At 48.5% G+C, this 14,532-nt stretch overlaps 1 protein-coding gene across 3 annotated transcripts in view; it reads right to left on the reverse strand.

Annotated features, from left to right (window-relative positions):
- GRIK3 (glutamate ionotropic receptor kainate type subunit 3) overlaps positions 1-14,532 on the reverse strand; it is a 237,258-nt gene that overhangs the window by 79,233 nt on the left and 143,493 nt on the right. For all 3 annotated transcript variants that reach the window (XR_009214451.1, XM_032160273.2, XM_058442289.1), the window contains exon 3: positions 6,149-6,406. Coding sequence is in view for 2 of the 3 variants with exons in the window: in XM_032160273.2 (XP_032016164.1) it covers positions 6,149-6,406 (258 nt within the window). In the remaining variant the exon portion in view is untranslated. The remainder of the gene's footprint in view (positions 1-6,148; positions 6,407-14,532) is intronic.

Raw genomic sequence — 14,532 nt, forward strand, 5'->3', positions numbered from 1 at the left:
GGAGTGGTCTGGATCAAACAGGTGCCCTGTGCTTCCTAATACCAGACTTGATGGCGGGGAGGAAGAGGCCACAAGCTATCCAGAGACGCACACACAGGCTATCCCCCTCCCGATGTATCCAAGAAATTCTTGATTAGGTTGAATGATGCTTTCCTTTCACATCTGTCACCCCGTGAGGTCCAGGGTGCACAGTTGGCTCCTCCCTGTTTGGTTTTGAGACTTACGTGCAGCATCAGCAGGCACGTGGGCTTTGGGGACCCAGGCTATGAGGACTGGGACAGGCTGGATGCTGGAGCAGAGGCCACCAGGGCCTTCTTGTCAGCCAAGCACATCGCCCCGTGTAATGAACGGTGACCCACATTCTCCAGCAGCAAATGTCAGCCCTCCTTCCCATCAGTGTATTCCCAAAGGAGACCAGAGGCTCCTCTCAGCCCACTCCAGCAGAGGACTAGGCTCTCTTTGTTTGCCTGAGATGAGCTTTCCTTCCTGGCTGCTCCCCTAATCAATCTCTCTTAAAATATCTGCAGTGAATCATGGTTGTTGGAATCATGCTTTTCACTCACAAAGCGCTTCTGCATTCATTACCCTATTTAACCATCTCCCAATCCTAGAAGGCATATAGAACAAGGATTTTCATTCCAATGTTACAGATAAAAATCCCAAGGACCACAGAGGTTAACACCACAGAGGTTAAGTGATTATGGAATCATAATTAGAGACCCAATAACATTTTGGCTTCTAGGCTGTAGCCCTTTTCTTCATCCCAGGTTTTTGTTTGTTTGTTTGTTTAATCCCATCCTTTCACCCTCAAGATGAGTTTGTCTTCATGCATAGAATAGATAAGGCACAAAGCTCGTGGGGCAAACACTGGCTGCCTCCTCAATAGCCATTCCCCTTGGGGGAGATTGCAGCCATGACCCCAATTCTTCACCTCTCCTTATAAGCACACCCTTTGCCATGTAACTTTGCAGGGCCCTCCAATTGGGCTCACCCATATGAATTGTTTTGGCCAGTGGGATGTTGGCAGGTACCATGCAGGCAAACAGTTGAAATGGAATTGTACATTGGGTTTGCTCTCTTGCCCCACTGCAATTGTCATGACAATGTGCCTGGGCTATCCTGCTGGAGGATGAGAGACAGGTGGAGAGCTGAATACACCTGCATCTCAGTCAAGGCCAGCCTAGATCAGCCAATAGCCAGCTGACCCCCAAGCAGGTGAGTGATCCAGGTAAGCCCAGAGAAACGACCTAGCCAAGTTCAAGAAATCACTGACCCTGCGGACTTGTGAGTTAAACAAATGCTTATTATTTTAAGCCACTGAGTTTTTGAGGTGGTTTGTTACACAGCATTATTATAGAAAGAGATCACAACTGCACTCCCTTCCTGCATTCTAAAAGAACTGTGATTGGGTTTGGGTGAAAATGCACCAGTCCCATGAGATGACTCGTGATTGGCAGGAGCCAATCAGTGGCAATCCCATTCCCATCTGACAATGTCTAGAATAATAGGCATGGACCCAGTGAGCTATACAGGATTGTCTTCTAGAAGGTTCTGAGACAGATCTTCCTCTTTGATAAGAGGCATGAGTCACATTAAGAAAAATCTCATTGGGCTGGTTGTGATGGCTCATACCTGTAATCTCAGTGCTTTGAGAGGCTAAAGCAGGAGTTTGAGACCAGCCTTGGCAATACAGCAAGACTCTGACTCTATAAAAAAATTTAAATCTTAGCAGGGCATGGTGGTATGTGCCTGGGTTCCAGCTACTTGGGAGGCCGAGGTGGGAGGACCGTTTGAGCCCTGGAGTTCAAGGTTGCCAGGAGCCATGATTGTGCCACTGCATTCCAGCTGGGTGACAGAGTGAGACCCTGTCTCTAAAATAAAAAAAAATGAAGAAGAAAATCCCGTTGGCCTCTACCTCCTGTATGCCACCTACTGCATGCTCCGAGCTTCAGCAGCCCTATTGTGACTATGAGCTGAAGGCCAAGAGAGCTGTGGCAATACTGACCCAGCACCCTGACTTTGTCAAGCTGCTAAATCATCCCAGGAAAGGTCCATCTCCAGAATTCTTGTCAGTGAGATAACAGTTTATTGCTTGAGTCAATGTGAGTTGGGCTGTCTGTTACTTGCAGCCAAAACATCCTAATGGACACAATCTCCAAAGCAAACACAGCCAAAGCCCACTGTGGAGTACTTCTCACTCCATGGGTTTGATGACACATACATTGTCTTGCCCTTTGACATATCCGGATTCTGGGAGCACACTTCTTTCTACCCACTGTACATCATCAAAGTTATATTATTTGGCTGACACCAACCCTGAGCCCCTAGTGCTCATTGTCTTCTTGATCAAACTCACTGCCCCATTGACTCCCCTATGTTTTAAATATTTGTTGAACTGAATTGAGTTGAATTTAACTGAATCAAATGGAAAATGAAGTTGGATTAAACTCTAATTAAATACTGAAGGAAAGAGTATAAGGATGAAAAAATGAAGATGTTGCTATCCTCTCTCCTTTTGAGAAGTAAATTGTATTCCAGAGGAGTGGGTACCTGCCCAGTGATCACAGGTAATTCCAGGCCATCAGAGCTGAGAATGAAGTGACATGTACTTAGAGCTAAAGGCACTTGTGGTAAGAGCTGTAGACCTGAGCATCAGCTCTGGCCAGTTTTGTTAGCATGGTATCCATCATCATGACAAAGCACCTTTTCCTCTGCAAAGCCATTTCCTCCACCCTCCATCTAGACTATGTCAGGGTCTGCTCTGACCACTCCGTACCCATGACATTCCAGTTACATGTCTTCGACATTACCCTGTTCACATCCCTTTCTTCTCTTCCATTCTGGCCCCATGTTCTCTTCCAAGCACCCCTCGAATTCTGGCCTCCTTTGCTCCTGCCTGGACCAGTGCGGTCTGCTGTGCTCTAGTCTCCTTGCTCTAGGCTCTCCTTCCAACCCTCCCTGTGCATTGCTCTTAGAACCACCTTCTAAAACTCTGCTTTGATTATTCTACAACTTTGCTCAGCAATACTCAATGATCCTTGGCTGCTTTAAAGATAAAGCTTGAACTCTGAGGCTGGATATCAGAGACCTTGCATAGCCAGCTACACTCTATTAATCTGACTTTTTCTTCCCACCTTCCATACCTGAATCCTCTCCCCTAGCCAGGCTGTCCTCTTGGTTAAGCTGGTAGGTACAGTCCAACCTAGTTTTTGCTCATGCTGTTCCCTCCACCTGCAATTCCCTCATGATTCCTCTCCTCATTCATCTATCCTCTCTTCATTCACCTATCGTGCTCCAATCTCTCCTCCTCTGGTAAGTCAGCTCAGACCAGCCAAGGCCATAGAGCTTCCACTCCCCAAGTGGTCTGGCTCTGACTAAATGTATATGCCATTTCATTCTTAGCTCTGATGGCCTAGAATTATGTGCGACCTCTGGGCAGGCACCCATTCTTCTATACTAAGATTAACTTTTCAAAAGAAGACAGGATAACAACATCTTCATTTCTTCACCCGTATACTCTTTCCTTCAATATTTAATAAGGGTTTAATTCAACTTGATTTCCAATTCAATCCAAACTAATCCAATCCAATCCAGTCCAACTCAGTGCAACAAACAATGAAAAACATCTCCATTGTACCAGACCCTGTGTTAAATCCTGGAGGCACTGAAAGCTCCTGGCCTGGAAGCAGACACAGACTCACAGACAGATAACGATTCACAGTGGTACATTAAGAAACGACTCCACAATGCAGCAGAAACACTGGAGTGGCTGGGAGGTGGGCAGGAGCGCCCCTCAACGGCAAGGTCTTCATGCTGGGGTGAATAAGCCGGGCTGGGGATCCCTGCTCTCAAGGATCTTCTGTAGGGTGCTTTGGAAATAGCAGGAACTGAATAGATGCTTGTAGAAGCCTGAGTTAAATAAACAGCTTTCCAATTGTCTTTTCTGAGGGAGTCTCTCCCTACTATTTCCAGTCCCCATTAGGAGGTAATCAAAAGCTGACATTGAATCACAGGCAGCTGAGAGCTGGAGGGCTTTTTCAAGGCTGGATGCAGCAGCTCTTGACACGTGGGCAGAGCAAGGCCAGACGGGTTAAGTGACTTGCCAAGGTCACTCTCTCTTAAGAGGCCAGGCTAAGAAATGTCTTGGGACTCAAGTCTTTGGAAAGAAAGAGGAGAAGAAACAGCTCCATGCTGGCTAGCAGCACAGACTTTAGGCTCAAACAGGCCTGTAGGTGCATGCTGGCTCTGGCACTCACTAGCTGGGTGACAGTGCACAGGGCATGTCACCTCTTTGGGACTCAGTTTCCTCATTTCTAATTCATCGCTCCAGGGAGTTACTATGAGATTTACATGAAATGAACTGAGATCACACTTGCACCACTTGGTTCGCAACAGGTAAACAGTAGCCTTCTTTAGCAGATGAATCCAGAAGCATGTATGAATTCCATCTCTAGGGGACTCTCCAGGTCTGTCCCTGCCCCACACATCCTCACAAGGATGACTTAAGGATGAAGGCAGGGACCGGGCAGCGGTCAGTGCCCTCAGTGGCTCTTCTCTCCCCTCTCCCTTTCCTGCTTGCTCTTTTTGTGATTTATGGCAGATCATTAGCTCTCTGTACATAGAGCTACATAGAGATGGCTCTGTTCACGGAGATGGCTATGTCGTCCCCTGTTTGTGTTTCCCTACAATGTAGTGCTTGCCAAGACCAAGAACTGAGTTTTGGTGTGGTGTGGTGACTCACACCTGTAATCCCAGCACTTTGGGAGGCTGAGACGGGAGGATTGCTTGAATCCAGGAGATAGAGACCAGCCTGGGCAATGTAGCCAGACCTTGGCTCTACAAAAAAATACAAAATTAGCCAGGTGTGGTGCTGCATATGCCTATAGTTCCAGCTATTTGGGAGACTGAGGTGGGAGGATCTCTTGATCCCAGAGGTCGAGGTGACAGTGAGCCGTGATGGCACCACTGCACTCTAGCCTGGGTGACAGCAAGAGTGGGTTTTGTTTATCCAAGTATCTCCAGCTCCCAGCAGTGAATGAGATCCAAAGGAAAAGCCAGAGTGTGTTTGCTGGGTTTGTTGGTGATTATCTGCTAAGTGTGTGCTCCGGGCCCTCTCTAAGGGCCTGGGACTTGAGAGGCAGGGGATATCACCTTGGAGCAAGGGTCTTCTGGAAGGCAGGGCCCAGGCTGGACTCGGAAGGCAGGGCAGGAGTGGGTCAGGTGGGTCCTACCCAGAAAAATGTGGGCAGCATTAGCTCCAGCTGGCAGAGCATGTGGGACACAGGTGCAGCCACATCAGGGAGCCCAGCTTTGGGCCCACAGCTCATAGCCACAGGCCCCAGAGCCCATCTCCTCCCTCTGTCCTGGCAGGATGAGACAAGAGCCTGGTGCTGACATCTGCAAGCTTGGCCCTGGCTGGGGTCAGCGGTCAAGTGGGTATGGCAGGGGCTGGTGTGTGTGTGAGCAGGGCTGGGCACGTGCAGGTGTCTCTGTGTGTGAGTGTGGGTAGAGAAGAGTGTGTGCGTGGCGGGTGCAGGTGTGAGGAGGATGAGAAGAACCAACCTTCAGTGCTCACTGCATGTCAGTGCTTGTCACTGTCATCTTGTAATCCCACATTTCACAGATTTACATTTTATAGGAAACTGAGGCACAAAGAAGCTACTCAGCCAGCAGGTGATAGAGCTGGGATTTACACCCAGGTGGTTTGGCTCCAGTGTGTACACACTTAACACTAGGCCACGCCATAAGCTATGTGTGTGAGTGTGCAAATGTGAAGGTGGATGTGTTTGCAGCAGATGGAAATGTGTGAGCGTAAGAGCGTGGGCAGGCGTGGGTGTGGCTTGCAGATGTGTGTGCTGCTGCTAGGGTGGGTGTTCAGTGCAGATTTGAACACTTGTGCTGCTAGAGGAGGAGGTGAGTGTGAGGCAGGGGTGAGGTGCACTGGGGCTGAGTGAGATATGAGTGCAGCTGGGGTGCACGGGGTGTGAGTGGGTGCAGGGGTGAACATCAGCATAACCGAGTGGAACTGGGGTATGGAACACAGCCTCTTCCCCCGGGGCAGCTGTGCTGAACAAACAGACAAGAGCCTGATCCTGGGCCTCTGCCCCCCTCACCGTTGCCCCCAGCCTAGCCAGGCCTGGCCACCCACCTGTACTGTCATCATAGACCACAGTGGCCGACCGCCACTTGAGGTACTGGACCAGGTCGAGGATGGCATGGCTGAGTGAGGCGTAGTCGGGGTAGAGATTCACGTAGAAGGTGTCCTTGTTGTCCAGTGGGTGGTGTTTCCAACGCAGCTGGATGTGGGGCACCTCCAGGGCATTGCAGATGGACTGGACAGCGTTGGTGCAGGAGCCCTGCGACGGCCCGAAGATCGCCACCACGCCCAGCGCCAGCTGGTCACAGGCTGCAACAGAGGGTAGGGCAGCACAGGGGTCAGCGTGGGGGCTGTGGGCATGGGGACAGCGATGCTGATGATCCTGTCAACATGTGGGAAAAACAGCAACTGGAACCCTCGGTGGGTGCACAATGGATGAGCTCTCTGAACCTCAATTTCCTCATCTGAAAACAGGGGTTCTAACAGTCCCTGCCTTGCAAGACCACATGAAGGTGGAAAGACATGGTTGTGGGAGACTGGAGCACAGTGCCAGGGTATATCCCTTTTCCTTAGGAAGTGCCCATGGCAAAGAAGCGATCACCACCTTCGATGTTGTCATCCTGGGATTAGCATCACCAGCTCTGTGCCAGGTTCTGTTCTTGGGGGGACCTGAGAAACAAATAGAATCAAACTGGCTGATGGTGCTTCAACTTCAACCTCTAGCCCGGCCTGTTCCCTACCCCGGACCTGTGCATCTCACCTCTTACTCAACATCACCAGTTGGATATCTGACATGCATATCAGATCTGACACGTCCAGCCCAGGATCCCCTCTTCTCCCAGCCTCCCTCACCTCAGTAAACAGCAGCTCCATTGTCCCTGGACCCATATGCCAAAAACCATGGTTCTGTCTTGATTCTTCTCATTCACTCATACCCCACACCCCAATTCATCAACAACTTCTGTGGCTTCACCTGCAAAATACATCACAACCTGAACACTTCCTGCCGCTCCCAGCCCTGACTCCCATCCTGGTCCAGGCCGCCATCATCTTTAGCTTGGATTATTGCAGAAGCTTCCTCAGTCATCCTCCCTCCTGTCTATTTTGCACTCAGCAGCCAGGGTGAGGCTTCCGCAGTGTAAGGTAGATTACGTCACTCCTTTGCTTCAAGGGCTCCTCAGTGCAAAAGCCAAAGTCATAATAGTGGCCAGAGATCCTGCTTGTTGCAGCTCCTCCCTCCCTGTCCCTACCACCACTTTTCTGACTTCGTCTCCCATCCTTCTTTCCCTCCCTCAAAGCATTCAAGTCCCTCTGGCTTCCATGATGCTCCTTGAACATGCTAAGTGCACTCCTGCCTATTTGCACGTGCTGTCCTCGCTGCTGGAATGCTCTTCCCTCGTAGAGCCTCAAGACTCCCTCCCCCTCCTCCTTGAGGCCTCTGTGTCTGTGCCTTACTAAGGAGGCCTTCACTGCGCAATTTATAATCGCAATCCCTGTCCTTCTATGCCCTGTTTATTTCCTTCTTTATTAAACGATCACTGGAAGTCTTGTCCATTGCTTGACTTTCTCTTCCCAGTAGAATGTAAGTTCCAAAGAGGCAGGGCCTTGATCTATGTGGTTTACTGCTGTATCGACAGTACCGAATCATCATCTGAATGTTGAATGAATGCCGAATCCCTGCCTTCAAACAGTTCAGGTTCTTGCGGAGGTCCAAAAACTCAGGCAGGTGAGGCAGCAGATGCTTTCCACCGGCCTGGGATGGTCGAACATCAGTGGGCACGACAGAGCATCAAATGAGCAGACTCAGGGCAGCTGGGGTTCAAAGTGGGGGATTCTGCCTAAAAGATCCATAAAAAGGGGATCTCTTAGAGTCATTCTGGGGTAGGTGGGAGAGCTCCCCAGGAGCCATTCTCCCTTCTTTTCTCAACTGTCTCTAATTTTCCTTGTGGCTTCACCCCTCTTTTCTACTCTCAACCCACCGGTGCAGAGAATGCGGCTTGCACCCAGAAAACCACTCACTGACCTTCGTAGTTCACAGCCATGAATTTAGAGGACAGTTGTGGGCCAGTCAGAGCCAGTGGGATGCCATGAGATCCACTGGACTGAGAAAAGGACACCTCCCTCTTTAAGTGAACCTTCAAGGAAGTAACAGCTGGAGCTGCAGTAGCCATCTTGTGCTCATTAAGAAAGAGGGGTGCCTGTCTGTGAACACAGTCAGTGTGGGTTGAGCAGAGCCAAGAGAGAGAAAACACAGGAGTCGCCGACCAGGCAAAACCCTGGACTTAGAATTTGCATGAACCAAGACTTATGCCATTTAGATTTTGGTTTTCCGCCACTTGCAACGATCAGACATCCACCAACAGAGCATGAGCAAGCTCACCTACCTGTGGACAGGGGAACGACACTATGTGCACACATATGACATCTGATGCACACAGGAGGAAGCAGGACAGAGCACCGAAGCAGGAATGAATACACTGGATTCAGACACGTCCTGGCTGCCTCCAGGACCTCTGGGAATGACCCACTGGGCACAGGCCTACCCCTAAGATTTGCAGGGCCCAGGGCCAGAGTATAAGTGGAAGCCCACATACCATATGGCTAAATAGTTACATGCTGTTAGTCAAGCTAAAAAACTGTTAAATCAAACATGTCCTTTTCTCTTACCTTGACAAATGTACCTTCATCACAATCTGGAAAGTCAGGTGAGAATGGAGACCGCCTACACAGTGACATGGGGGGAGGTGGCACCAAGACCCCATTCTCCCCCTTTCTCTTTTACCACTGGCTCCATCCTGAACCATAAGGGGCCTTGCACTCTCTGTGGAAACCCCAGCCCTTATGTCCAAACACTGTCTACACCCACTGCAAACAGTTGCCCCTTGGTCACCCCTAGGTCCTAAAAGTGCACCTCCTGGAAGTATGGCTTTCCCTCTGGAAGACAGACCCAAGGAAGGGGCCCATGCATGTCCTAGAAGTGGGCTCAGGGCCAAGTGGGCAGGAAATTCCGGGTTCTAGATACTTAGAGGAAAGTCAGGAAGGGCAGGGCACAGGCTCCTGGTGGGTATGTCCCCTGGTCCCACTGACTCCTTGTCCCGGGAGGAGAGGCCAACCAGAGGAGGCAGAGGGCAAGACATCAAAGCACAGGCCCTGGGAAAGGGTCCCTCTCGCCTGGGCTTAAGGATAGTCCAGATTGATCCAGATTGATCCAGAGATACAGGGTAGTTTTGAATCCATCAGAATATGTGGTCTTGGGGTGTTTTTCCTGTTGACTCACATCCACCACTCCCACTGCCTCCTGGAAATGGAAGATTTTATATGAAGAAGTTATTTTTCCTGAAATCTGTACTTCTACTGGGAACACCAGAGATTGCCATTTATGGGCAAGGTGAAAGATATAGCAATGTGATGAGCTGGATAGTTTTTGTTAGGAGTCTGCTGGAGCCCCCTGGAACACTGGGCAGAACAGCAGCAGTGCCAGCACAGAGGTTATCTCCTGGGCAACCCAGGATTCATTGTGGCCAAGGTCAGGTGCAAGAGAGCACATATGATGGAGGCATGGCATCCTCCTGGTGCTTCTGTAGTTCTGGGACTGGGAGCCAAGTCGGGGAAGCACCATCTTGTTCCTGCTCTTGTCACCTTCGAGTCAACACGCCTTGGGTAGCCCTTGGTGTGAGTAGGTGTGTGAGACAAACCACAGTGATAATAAATGCTTTAAAAACAGGAACTCTGGGTTTGCTGGTGAATTGTCAAATTTAGGACTAGTTCTTTTTTCAGTTCCGTCTCCCCAAGGAGGCCATGCTCGGACCTGCACCCTCACTGCCCATTCGTGCTATTCTTCTGCCCTCTGGGGGTGTTGCGTATCTTCCCCGACCACCTTGTCCCCTTCAGATTAGGCACTTCCTGAGGGAGGAGGCCACGTGTGAGTCACTCTGCAACCATGGGAGCTGGCTACCAACATGGAAGAGATGATAACAGTGAGTGACAGCAGTCCAGGGCTTGCCCAAGCCTGAGGCCGTGGGCACCCTGTAAACCCTATAGATTTCCCTCATACTCTCTCCTACCTTTGTTTTGAACCTTCTAGCTGTCCCCTGATGCCTCTGGTTTCTGTCCCACTATATTCTCTGTCTATTCTTTTTCCCGGAACACCTTCAGTGTGAAGACTTGGTTGAATGATTTGAATGTCTCATTCACTCCCACCACCACCTCTAAGAATCTGCCTCTTAGATTTCCTTCATTGATTGATGCCTTGGAGCAGTCAGGTCCAGGCTTCCCTGCCACTGCTACCCTTACACGGCCTGGCCTCTTAGGTCATGTCCAAGGTCTGGGCATGTTGTTTGACCAAGGCAAGGGACAGTGGACCAACACAAAGTCTGATGATGCAGAGGATTGCAAGAGTGTTCTTCAAAGAAGTGACTTTTATTTTGACGCAGACTGTGAGGATTATGACAAAGGCAACTGAAATCATTGTGATACTAAAGACCATATTGTGAGGCTGCCAATGATGATAACGGTGACGGCATTGCTGAGGGTGAAATTAATCATGTTGATGTTGTGATAGTAATGGCGGGATGGTGATGTTGATGTTGGTGTTGATGAGACTGACAATGATAAAGGTGTCGGTGCCTTCACTGTAATGGTGATAATGACAGGGGATGACGGGATGTCAGCATTGATGAGAGAGGAGGTGATAGCAATGTTGATGGTACTGACAGTATCAGTGGGATGGTGGCAGAGATGTTGGTGCTGACAAGACTGGTGATGATGAAGATGTTGCTGTCATGGCAGTGATGGAGGTGATGGCGGTAGGAGTGGTGTTGGTGGTGCTGATATTAAGAGTGGAGATGATACCATTGTTGCTGGTGAAAACAGTAATTGTGGTGCTGGGGTACTGGTGTTGATAGTAGAGTCAATGGTGGTGGCATGATGATGACGACCACACTGGGTTTCATTCTGCAAGAGATGCAGTGATTAGACTTTACTCTTGCCTAACAGGAAGCATCAGTCCTGGCCTTCACCTATTGCTTTTCCCTGGCCTTTCTCCACCTCCCCTTTCCTGTCTCCTCCATGTTCCTTCCACCCTCTGAGGACTTCCCAGCTGGGAAGAGCACTGCTGCCCCACAGGGACCAGGGCAGGTCTTACAGCAGCAGCAGCAGCAGCTGCTGCTTTTCTTCCAGATGTTTCCAGGGCAGCAGCCAACTCTTGTTCTGGCAGCCTGATCACACTGCAGTAATTACATTATTTGTGGCTTCAATTTTGAATCCATTTTCTGGTCATTTTACAGTAACTCAATGGTTCACAGTCATTGTAGGAGTCCACAGCCTGAATGCCGTCCCCCCACTCCCTTTCCATGGCAATTGTAGTTATGGCAAAAATTATCCCAATCAATTTGTGTCTTAAAAGGAATTGAGCAGCCCAGAGAATAAGTGAAGGCGGAGGAGCCTGGGGAGCCCTGGGTCGATTCCAGGCCCACTCCGGTCAGCCTTGGAAGAAAAACACAGACGCTGTCTGCGCTGCTGCCGCCTCTGGCGCTGCCTGGAAGTCACTCATCTTTTAATTCCCACAAAACGTGTAAAGATAAAGACAATAAGTGAAAGTCCATTTTAACAGGGAAAAGCCCCCTGGGCCTCATGTGGAGGGAAGGACTAATTCAAGCGGAGCTGGCAGGTGCCAGGCTTTGTGCCTCTGCGTCCCCTCCCCCCACAGGGCCCGAGGTGGCTGGATCCAGCTGGAGAGGAAGAAAGCAATGATGAGGACTTCTGTCTAGGGAAAATGAATTATCGCTGGATTAATCAGAATTTGCCCCAAGCCCCAAGTTCCTTGGAAGAGTCCTAAAGATGCCTCAGGAGAATGCTGTTTAAAAAACCAAAGATCAAAAGGAAAAATAAAGATCATGGGAACATGGGGCTCCCTGAGGGATGGAGGGTGCCCAAAGGGGAGTGGGATCCAACAGCAGGAATGTGCCAAGGTGTGACAGTGGTGTTGCCAGTCATAGCAGAGGGATGGTATCTGTCTTAGGCATGTCATCACAGGGACATTGAGGGTTGCAGAAAGATGGCACGATTTTTTTATTGAGATATAAAATATAGTAAAGTGCATTAATGTTAAGCACATGACTGTTACGAATTTTCACATATAATTTCATTCATACATCATGCACTCATGTATGCTACACTATCTCAGTCAAGCTATAGGGCATTTCCAACACCTAAGAAGGGTCTCTCTTGCTCCTTCCCAGTCAATATCCACTCACTGCATACTACTCCCTCTCGCAGAGGAAATCTCTTTTCTTTCACTCAATACTGTATCTGTGAGGTTCATCTATGATGTTGAGTGGAGAAAGTTTATTTTTTAATGGCTGATTAAAATTCCATTGTATAATCATATCCTAATCTATCTATTCTCCTACTGACGGACCTTTAATTTACTTCTAACTTTTGATTATTATCATTAAAGGGGCTAGAAACATCCTCGTAGGCACAAGCTTTAGTAGATACTGCCAAATAGTTCTCCTAAGAAATGGAAGGTTTTACTCCCATCAGCATTGTATAGAAAAAATAAGCCCAAACCCCTACCTTCCACCGTACACAGAAAATCAATGTGAGATAGATCACAGAGCTAACTATGAAAGATAAAACAACAGCCTTTCTAGGAAAAAAAACGAGAGAATATTTTCATAACCTTAGTGTAGACAAAGACTTCTCAAACAATACAAAAGACATTAACCATAATGGAAAGTATTGATAAATTGGACTTCTTTAAATTAAGAACTTTGCCCCTCAAAAGAAACTGTTAAGAGAATGTAAATGGAGGCCCACATGTAATGCATATATGCAATAGAGATATCTCTCCAACAAAGGACGCAAGAATATATAAATCAAGAATATAGGCTGGGCATGGTGGCTCATACTTGTAATCCCAGCACTTTGGGAGGCTGAGGCGGGTGGATCACGAGGTGAGGAGTTCAAGACCAGCCTGGCCAACATGATGAAACCCCATCTTTACTAAAAATATAAAAAATTAGTTGGGTGTGGTGGTGGATGCCTGTAATCCCAGCTACTTGGGAGGCTGAGGCAGGAGAATTGCTTGAACCCAAGAGGTGGAGGTTGCAATGAGCTGAGGTGGCACCACTGCACTCCAGCTTGGACAACAAGAGTGAAATTCCACCTCAAAAAAAATACATATATATATATATATAGTGAGACAGAGAGAGAGAGAGAGAGAGACTCACTACATATATATAATGAGACTCATTACAGAAACCACCAGAATGGCCAAAATTTAAAAATAAAACTGACTTTACCAAGTGTTAGTGAAGATGTAGGGCAAGTGCCACTCTCAAACATAGCTGTGGGGAGTGCAGACTGTGCAGCAGCTTTGGAAAACTGTTTGGCTGAACATATGCACATTCTGTGACCTGCACACTTCCACTCCTAAGTATATATCCAACAAAAATGAGTATACATGTGCATCACAAGACATCTACACGAATGTTCACAGCAGCAATGTAGGTAACAGCCCCAAACAGAAACCAAATCATAAGTGCAACAAAAGTGCAATGGATTTGTTTAAAATGGGGCATATTCATGTACAGAACACTGTACATCAATGAAGACCAATATAGTCAACCATGTAGACAATCTCACGGATCCAAGACAGAGCAAAGAGCAAGGCTTAAAAGAGTAGACACTGAATGATTTCATTTATGTAAAGTTCAAAAACAGCAAAAACCAGTGTGGGGCACCAGCAGTCAGAACGGTGGTGACTTTGGGAGAGGAATGACTGGGAGGGGCATGGGGCTTCTGAAGGGCTCACATGGTCTATATCTTGATTTGGGTGGCAGTTCCTTTTTTCTTGATCTAGCTTGAGTAGGTGTCTGTTTCTTATAAACTCACGCTCCTTGACCAAGCTAACCCTCCACCCTCCCTTTCCTGCACTCTCTCCTGAAACTCCCAGTATGGCACCTGTTGCTTCAGCCACTAGATGTTAAGCTCCATGGTCGCAGGAACCAGCCACCTCTGTCTTAAACACTTTGGGATCCCCAGCACCTGGCACACAGTGGGTGCTCAACAGACTTCTCAAGTGCATAAACTGGCTCCTTCAAACAACTTGCATTTTCCATTCTACCTTCTGCCTTATCCCACTCCTCACTCTTTCCCACCATCCTTCAAAGCTCAACTCAAATCTCTCCTCCTCCAGGAAGCCTTCCTGCTTGTACCACAACACTTCTGTAGCTCTCTCTCATTTTCTGGTTGTTGTAGTTATTGGTCCTACGACCCAGCTTCCTTGGGCATGACCTATAAAGGGCAGGGCCTTTTTTCCTGCAGGGATCGTAAGGAACAATATTCACTAAGTGGGTTTGACACACTTTCATTTGTGTATCCGATCAAACCACCAGGACTGATTTTGTGCCTCCTGTGTGCCAGGCCCATGC

Source organism: Hylobates moloch, unplaced genomic scaffold (genome assembly GCF_009828535.3).
Source record: "Hylobates moloch isolate HMO894 unplaced genomic scaffold, HMol_V3 SCAFFOLD_8, whole genome shotgun sequence".
Lineage (NCBI taxonomy): Eukaryota > Metazoa > Chordata > Mammalia > Primates > Hylobatidae > Hylobates > Hylobates moloch.